Consider the following 8,913-nt stretch of genomic DNA (forward strand, 5'->3'; position numbering starts at 1 on the left):
GTTGCATTTAGCGTGGTTAGGTTTTAAGGCAAAATTTTTCACATCTTACCTGCACCCATTCCGAGATGGAGTTGATATTTTCCAGTTCCTGTGAACACCAGGCGCCGTCAGAGTTCAGACGGACATTTGCTTTGGAGATACCGATCGGTCCGTCTTCCGCATCACCCAGGAATGACGACATGGTGACGTCATCAAGGGACACCGTGCCATCCTCAAGCCCAACGGCCGGAAACGAGCATTCACCTACACGACAACAGCAAGACACCATGTTTCCCAATAAATCAACGAAAACTTCGTTTAACAGCTTATATTAAAAAAAAAATATGTAGCCCAAAAATAAAACCTGGCATTTAAGGTCCCATTTACGGAATGTTTCTCAGGACTATATTTCCTAGGAAAACATTTTGGAAAAAATTCAATTTCAATGTGTTCATTGCAAACGTTTGTGAGAAGTGTTTGCTCTTTGGCTTACTGCCATGTACTGATCCAACAACGAATCGCTAAAGAAAAGAACATTTACGACAGCGAAATATCCTAAATTCTGACAACTTTTAGTGCTGAAACTAGTTGTAACTTTGAAGAGTCTGTCTGAAATGGCATCACTATTTTGCTCATGAATATGGAAACCTTTAGCATAAAACAAAAATATACCATACATAAAATCAAAAACAATAAAATCAAAAGGCACCAAAAATACCCTTGAAAATGGCTAAGTGAAAATTGAAAATAAGGTTAACGAGACATGGGTAAAATTTCCGGAATCGCACACCAAAAAATACATTACACGGGCCTTTTAAAGGAGGCACTAAGGGGTGCTCATTTCGGGAGGGGCACTTATTAGCGGATTGTTAACAATTAAAACCCTCATTATTTGCCTACTTTAATCCTGGAAGGGGTAGGACAAAAGGGGCGGACACGGGCCTCGAGGGGGGCATGCCTCGTTCCTCTTGTAAGGATACCACTGACTTACCAACAAGTTTCTCGTAGTAATTATAATATTTATCAGTTGTTAGTGAATCTCCGAGGCTGGTAGCGCTGGATACACTGAGCAGGCAGTCCCTGCTAGGCCATTGATACTCCACCGATAGGCAGTTGAAGCCAGGTTCGTATAGGCAGGCCTCGGCACACTCGGACTCCGTCAGCCCGCTCACTGTCTTATTCGGGTAGGCTAAAGTTGCAAAGGGAGTCCTGACGAAGAAGCTGAATGGAAAATCTGGAAAGAGAATAGTTAAGGAAAGTTGTGGATACAAAACCTCAACAGTGGCTTTCTAAGTACAACTTTACGTTGAAACAACAAGGGTTTAAAGGCAAATATTTAAACCATATTTAGGCGATTTTCTCTTTCTTGGAAGAGAAATATTATACAGTACTGTATTTTTTGTATTTCACATATTGCTTATTTCCATCTTTGTTCCAAAACGCTACTTCCTTTAACGAAAATTTCGTGTGGGTTTCTTTTTGGTGTGTATAGTAATGTTATAAACAATTTGAATTCAATCGTAAAAATAGTTGCCCAGGCAAAAAGGTCTTAGGTGGCAGACAACGGCGGGTCCATGGGGCCCAACGGGGGCCATGGCTCCCCAAAACGAATTTTTTTTTTTTAGTAACGTCGCTAAAAAAAGAAAAAGGCAGCCATGTGTACACCACCCACAAAACTCAACAAAAGCAAATACTCTCTAAATTCCAAAGAGTGAAATTAGGGACTAGACGGTTTAGAGTGAAATCACTCTCAATTTCGATTGACATAGTCTGAAAAATGAACCACTTCAGTCGAAGCTCGAGTGAAACCTCGATCTTTACGATTGAAGAAATTTCACTCTAAAACGTCTAGTCCCTAGTTTCCGACTGTGGGAGTGAATCTTCACTTGAATAGAGTGAATTTTCACTCTTTAGAATTGAGAGAGTACATTTGCACCCCACCCCTTGCTTTTCATATTAAATTGGGGGCGAAAAATGCTTGGACCCACTCCCCCCCCCCCCCTAAAAAAAAAAGAATGGTGTTCTGGATCCAGCCTTGTTGGCAGATACCCCAATAGGGTATTTTGGTCATTTTTTTGGGACGGACAGACCGACCAACCGACCGACCACGAAGTGACATGCAGATGAAATATGATGTGATGTATTTATTTCTTACCTGCGGCTTGTGTCACGGTTATACCACCGACGAGGACAAGTACAGCCTGAAAATGAAGTTTAAAAAGAAAAAATTGAAACTTCCAAATGTTCAACCTCTGTTTAGTAGGGCAAACTGAGATTGTGCTTTTGATGATACAAGCATGGCATTTGGCACACAGTCAGAGTATGTAATGAGAATGATATTGGCTATAGGGCCATCGCAGATTTGTTCTTTGAAAAAAATATGGGTAGAATAACAAGCAATGGCAGCCATTTCGAAAATTTCGAAAATTGCTAGTTAGTCTACCTTTATTTTTTTCAAAGGACAAATCTGCGATGGTCCTATAGCCAAATATCTTTCTTAAGGCATACTCCAGCCAAATGTCATGCTTGTATCATCAAACACAATCCCCCAAATATCTCCCATATTAGCTGCCCCACTAATTTAGTGGCTGTTAGTCTTCTCTCTAATTTGATTCAATTCAATTTGGTCCTGTCCAGGAAATCTGTCTGGTTACGTGCAACACAAAGATCATATAAGTACTTCATTAAAGTTATCATAACAATTACATTTTAGCATTTCAGCATCAAGTGAAAGTGAACTGGCGCGATCATTTAGGCAATAGAGCAAACTCCGCCAGCAGTGGAATTTCTGTGGGATATGAGGTAGAAAAAATATACATAATGAATGTAAGAACTCACCAACAGAACGTGAACTGATCTGACATCCATTTCTGACGAAAGTTGGCGTATTTCGCACAAATTCTCATGTCAAAACTGAGGGTCTCCAAAATGGCGTCCACCTTAGATCCTCATCACCCCCTTATCTTCTGTTGCGACCCTTCTTTTCGGTTACTACATAACGGTGCATTTCTGTGTTGCCTTTATTGTGTAATACAAAGCCCACTTTTACCCCCTTCATCGATTTCGGGGCCCCGAAAGAGCTTTTAGTTTTAGAAATCGATAATTATTGATCATTTACGTCTCAAACAACTTGAAGCTAAGTCACAATATCTGTCAGGTGTGTGTACATTCAAACGCTGCTTAACATTTTGTGTAATTTACAGGTTGCCGATTGCTGAACACTTTGTTTTTGTGAAACTTTGTAAAAAATGATTGAGTACATGTACACCATTATATTTACTGGATGACTGGCAATGGACGGTGCATTAGCCCAAACTAGTTCAGACCGTGAACAATTCGAGGTGCAGGCGAGTACCCAGACTTGTGTTTGCCCGTTGCAAAATATAATTTTGCATTTATAACCCATTTTAATTCTCCGACCCGATTTGGCTTCTATCGGCGTCCTGATTTTCCTTTTAAAATCTATAGCCCGTCGCACTCAGCCACTCGGGGGGGGGGGGGGCTACGCCACTGTCGAGGAGGGGGTCAAAATATCCAAGGTGGGGTGCAGTTTGCGACCACGTGACGTTTTTGTATCGCTGTACAGAATACATTTTGATTGGATAGTATACGATTATACGAAAGTTTTGATGACAAGAAGGGTATCACATTCTTTACGCCCTCAAGCGACTTCCATGTCAGTCTTAAGCAAGGGCAGATCCGGGGGGGGGGGGGGGGGGGGGGGGGGGACGGGGCCCATGCCCCCCCCCCCCCCCCCCCCCCCCAAAAAAGAACCCATTTTGTTTTTTGTTCTTTTTAAGTGACGTCGCCATAAAGACGGGCAATGCGTACACCACCATCTTTTCCTCAAAATAATTTGGTTAAAGTCGTCAGAAATTGCGGTATAAAAAATGGTTTGAATGAGGGCCATCATGTTTATTTTGAGCCCGGTGGCGGTTACCTGACCTACAATTTAGACGTCAGTGCGTCGGGGAATTGTCAGGCCGCGTCCGAATAAGTTGGCTACGGTCTATGGGAAGTCGCTGCAGCCGCAACCGTAAAAATGTGTGTAATTTCAAGCCTCAGCCAAGCAATTCGGACATGGCCCAAATATGCATTGTGTCAATAAAAATCGTTTGCTTCACTATGCCTCAGCGTTGCGAAACTAGGTCTGGTAGAAAAAAAAACAGTGTCAGAGTGTGATCTGAACAGACCTCGTTGAAATGCACTTCGTAAGAGCCATCGCGTAATTTGACAAAAAAAGGTCGTAGTTAGGCCAAAAAAAAAAAATATTCGGTCTCTGGTCAGACCAAAGTTCGGGAATTGACGCGGCCACGCGGCTTTTTTTTTTTTTTTTGCTTTTTTTTTTTCTTCAAGCTGGGATTGTACAGACAATGGTGGGTACTATTTTGCTTTTTTGGTGTCCTCATGTACATTGGTGTCCTCCATAATTTGCCTTGGTGCTTTCGATCATTTGCCTTGGTGCAATTACCCATTCCTGGTGCTCTTTGGTAAAAAAAATTGAGGAGGTGCGGAAATAGAGGGCGCTGTTGGAGCTACCGCGGAACATTTTGGGAAAAAAAGATCGACGCGCATGATTAAAATCGACGCGCGCGCTGATCAGGTAAATGTACACACCTCGTTTCCATTTAGGATTGCTAGACAACACAGCGGCTATACGGATTATTAGCAAATCTCATTATTGGCGAGAGAGAGAACTTGTTAGCTATTTTTAGGTCTACCATCCGCCGATCGCAATTCACCAAAGTGCGATGCCGTCTGACTTGTTTTGGTTCAAGCGCTTGCGCGCTGATCCAAAAGCAACTGACGAAATTATCGTTGAAAAGCAAGCTTGATATAAAGATAGTACTGGCGCTAAACTCGCTGTGAAATTATTCTTTCTTGCATGCTGTCATTTTGAAAACAAAAAAGGTCTTTTCCAAAGATACGTCTCAAGATGCATCTCTGGAATTTCCGTTAGTAGTTCGTTGAATGGGTGCGCGCAAGCATTGACACGACGCAGTTGTTATTATTCGTCGGTTCATTGCGTGACATCCAGTGGCTGCAGTTGGCTGAATGAGAACGTGTCCCGGATGCAGATTTCGGGCACAATATTAAAATAAAAAATGACACGGCAATTTTAGAATTGAAATCGACATCCGAGTAATTTTCTCTGAAAAAAATCCCCAGCATTTACTGAGCTAAAAACTCATGAGGATAGTTGTTAAGCACCCTTATTTAGATTTTGAGCACTTGTGTTGCTTCAAACGAAAAAAGAAACCTCAAAAATGACAAAATATACTCTACCCTTTAAGCTGTGCGCGTGAACCAGAATATGGAGGAAAACGTCGGTACTGCACCGATGTACTATTTCGCTCCGCTCTCTGATTCTTTGACCAATCATAGCGCGATTACTTTCCGACATGCGCGCACCTGACGCGCACGTCCGGATTATGCAATGCAGCATTGGTATGGGGGCGCACTTGTTGCTGAGCACTTGCACTGTGGGAGGAGCTAGCTTTACTTGATCGGTGCTTGACGGTTCGTCGTTCGAAGACAAGCATCAACTGCAGCCGAATTTCTAGTGTCGCAATTGTCCCTAAGATTCATTACAGAACTATCCGCGATAAAGTTTGGCTGGAAAGGTTTCATAACCGATGATATCAGCCTGCTGACAACACGCTGATATAATAGGCACGATGAAGCTTGCTCTGCTGAGTATTGTGGCCATGTTGGCGGGTGTTCAGGCCGAACCGTGCCAACCGGGCCAAGAAAGATTCGGCGGTTCTTGCTACCAGATGACCCCTGGACTACTGGTATGGGAAAAAGCACAACAAACCTGCTCGAATCTGGGTGGTCACCTGGTGGTTCCTGACTCCCTCGAAGAGAATCAGTTCATCTTGGAGATGTTCAGAAGGAAGGTCCCTGATTCAGAGAATCTCTGGATTGGCTGTAGTGATGGGGAGGAGGAAGGCAGGTGGGTTCAGGCTGGTGGAGGAGACCAGGAGTGTACTTACCTCAACTGGGCATCGGGGGAGCCGCATCCCTCCTACAAGGATTGGGAAGATTGCGCGGGAATCTGGGGTGGACATGCTGGCTCGTGGAATGACTTTCCATGCACGTCCAGCTATTACGCGATGTGTGAGAGCCATGCTGTCCCGTCTATGTCCTGTCTGCTGACGTATGATGCCCGTGGCTTCTTCACAGCCCACTGCCTGACTGATCGCATCCCTAAGGAGGCAACCAGCAGCGTGGCCTGGGCTTTGACGTGCCGGGATGAGCCTCGATGCCGCTCCTTCTCTCTGCGCCAGGCAAGCCGGGGAGCATTCATGTCATGTCAGCTGGACCCCGCTACCGAAATGAACACTGACAAGTCGTGTCTGTATTACTACTTCTGAGTCGAGTGGGAGATCATTTCTTTTAACCTGTCGATCCCAAACCAATTCTTTGCGTATACGGTAGTGAGTTCTAGAATGGCTTTGCGAACTGTCAGCATTCGCATATCGTTTCACACGTACTGTACATAAGAGTGCAAACTATCGTTGGTAACTGTCGTTGGTAACTGTAACTGTCGCTGGTAAACTCACTAAAAGTCGTAGTACATATACGTTTCGTAATTGATATTTAATCGGCCTCCTTTTCACAATGTGGTCACCCTTAGGCCAAAAAAAAAGTCTCCGGTTTCTGGTATGCGCCCGCGTCGCCGTAGCCATGCGCGTCGGCAAAATGAAAAAGTTTTTTTTTCAATGAAAGATGATGTTTCAAAACCGCCGAACTCACTGGTTTGACTGGAATCCTGCTGCTGCACAATTTTAACGTGTTTTTAGATTGAGTTATGGTCGAGAATAAGCTTTATATGGCCTCTCTGGACTCTCATATTTGCACTCAGTTTAGTCGGGCACCATTTGCAGTCATCAGCCGACATTCGAAGCAAAAAAATCAGGTAAAAAAAAAAAAAGCCACGTCGCCGCACCACTTTTTGGGCAAGCTCCATACCAGAAACCGGAGACTTTTTTTTTTGGCCTTAGTAAGCGCTTGAGGATGTGTAATTACTGCGATTATAATTTAGAACATTTAGATGTAAAGTTAGTTTCTCAAGGTTTGACTTTCTCTTCCCTGCCTGAGTCATCAGACGTTATTCAGGTGTGCAGCTTACAAGCTATCATACCATATCGGCCGCAGAAAGTTTGTCGCATGTAAATACACCAAATACCGGCATCAAACTGTTCAACAGTTTCGTAAAGCATTGTCTCTTCTCGAACACTTCTCGTTCTCAGGAACAGAATGCCCACTCCCAGGCCAAACCAACCCAAAAAGTTGCCATTTTCTAACCGATTTTACAAAGTATAATGCTAGATTGTGCTTGGTACGGTGGCCTGGTGGGAGGTCTTGTGCTACTTTTTTTATTCAATAGCTTTTGAAACTTTCCACAACAATGGGTGTTCTCTGTGTATCACCTTTCCCCAAAATTTGAATATACTTTTGTTCACCAACCATATTTCTAACGTATTCGAGATTATGGCACACAATATATACATTCGCATTGCAATCCATCAGTTGTTTGAAATTTGTTGTTTTTTTTGGGTGGTAAAATAATTGATGCCTTTTGTAACTATAAACAGGTTTTTAAACAGCGTTGTTATAGTGTCCATGGGGATATAACTCAAAAGCATGAAACTCTGATCAGCCATTATCCTAATGGCCTTTATCAGGAAACAGAACGAATGCCTGCAGCAAAAAGCAAGTTCCATCAAGCAAAACGATTGATTAATCGTTTTGCTTGATGGAACTTGCTCTTTGCTGCAGGCATTCGTTCTGTTTCCTGATAAAGGCCATACTATGAGTATTATTCTGATCGAACGCAGGCAGTCAAGCCTGACCAACGTTCCACTTGAGACGTTCGACTTCAAAAGTCGCTGCGCAGGCGCAACGTTTATCAGGATTCAAACACAAGGCAACAAATAGTATTTTGATCGAACTTAAAATCAAGTCGGTAATAGTCCGATATGGTAAGCCACGCCCACCGCACACCTGATCAGTTAACACGTGCTTCTCTGTAACGCCACATTGCACGTTCTGCCCTTTAAAGATATAGTCCATCATTTGTAATTTGTGCATTTTGTTCGTTTGAAGCAACAATAGTGTTCAAAGTCTAATGAAGGATACTGAAAAACTAACCTGGTGAAGTTTCAGCTCAGCTTCAGATGTATATTCCGAGAAAAACAACATTCTAGGATCTCAATTTCAAATCAAAAGTTGCTGAATCATGTTTTGAATTGCAGCTATACGCGATGTCGCGCACTGATCCGACAAATTATAGCAACCGCGCGCGCCTGTGCGTCGTGCCAATTCTTGCGCGCGCTGCACCGAATAACAAAACGAACTACTAATTTAAATTTTCCTACGGTGCGTCTTAAGACGCACCGTTGGAAAGGCTTTCTTTCGTTGATTACTTCAAAATGACAGCTTGCCAGAAAGATTAAGTTCACAGGGAGTTTAATCCACCTACTATCTTTCAACCAAGTATGTTTTTCAACAATAATACGCCAGTTACTTTTTCGGATGGCTGCAAATGATGGACTATAGCTTTAAGTGCGCGCATGTCGGGCATAAATCAGATCACCATGGCAGTGATCAGAACACCATGGGGCGGAGCAAGGGGCGGGGCAAGGGGTGGGGTTCTCTCACTAACGTCTTGGTCAGTTAGTAGCAATGGGGGCGGGGCCATTTTATGCAAATAAGACCGTCTGTATAAATTCGAACAAAACGGCATTCCCATTCACCGCACGTATAGCGCGAATGTTTACAACCAAAATTTGTATTTTTTTTCCGTGAAAAGTAGGAAGGTATTCGTGATGGTATATATACGTGCGGTCTTGGCGTGGCACACGATATTGCGGATGGGGCGACGACTTTGCTAAACTTTAATGTTAGTGCGAGTTGAAACACCACCTC

At 43.3% G+C, this 8,913-nt stretch overlaps 2 protein-coding genes across 2 annotated transcripts in view; one reads left to right on the forward strand and one right to left on the reverse strand.

The window, feature by feature from the left end:
• The window catches only part of LOC119727981, a 71,673-nt gene extending 68,712 nt beyond the window's left edge, over window positions 1-2,961 (reverse strand). Inside the window, exons 1-4 of the mRNA XM_038200062.1 lie at window positions 2,818-2,961; window positions 2,135-2,180; window positions 971-1,213; window positions 50-243 (exon numbers count right to left, since the gene is read on the reverse strand). Coding sequence (XP_038055990.1) covers window positions 50-243; window positions 971-1,213; window positions 2,135-2,180; window positions 2,818-2,847 — 513 coding nt within the window. The 5' untranslated portion in view covers window positions 2,848-2,961. The remainder of the gene's footprint in view (window positions 1-49; window positions 244-970; window positions 1,214-2,134; window positions 2,181-2,817) is intronic.
• A 2,696-nt stretch (window positions 2,962-5,657) lies between these two features.
• Window positions 5,658-6,356, forward strand: LOC119727982 (hepatic lectin-like). The gene has a single exon (XM_038200063.1). The coding sequence runs from the start codon at window positions 5,658-5,660 to the stop codon at window positions 6,354-6,356; it is 699 nt and encodes a 232-aa protein (XP_038055991.1).
• Window positions 6,357-8,913: the final 2,557 nt, after the last annotated feature.

This window comes from Patiria miniata, unplaced genomic scaffold, assembly GCF_015706575.1.
Source record: "Patiria miniata isolate m_02_andy unplaced genomic scaffold, ASM1570657v1 HiC_scaffold_20, whole genome shotgun sequence".
NCBI classification, from domain to species: domain Eukaryota; kingdom Metazoa; phylum Echinodermata; class Asteroidea; order Valvatida; family Asterinidae; genus Patiria; species Patiria miniata.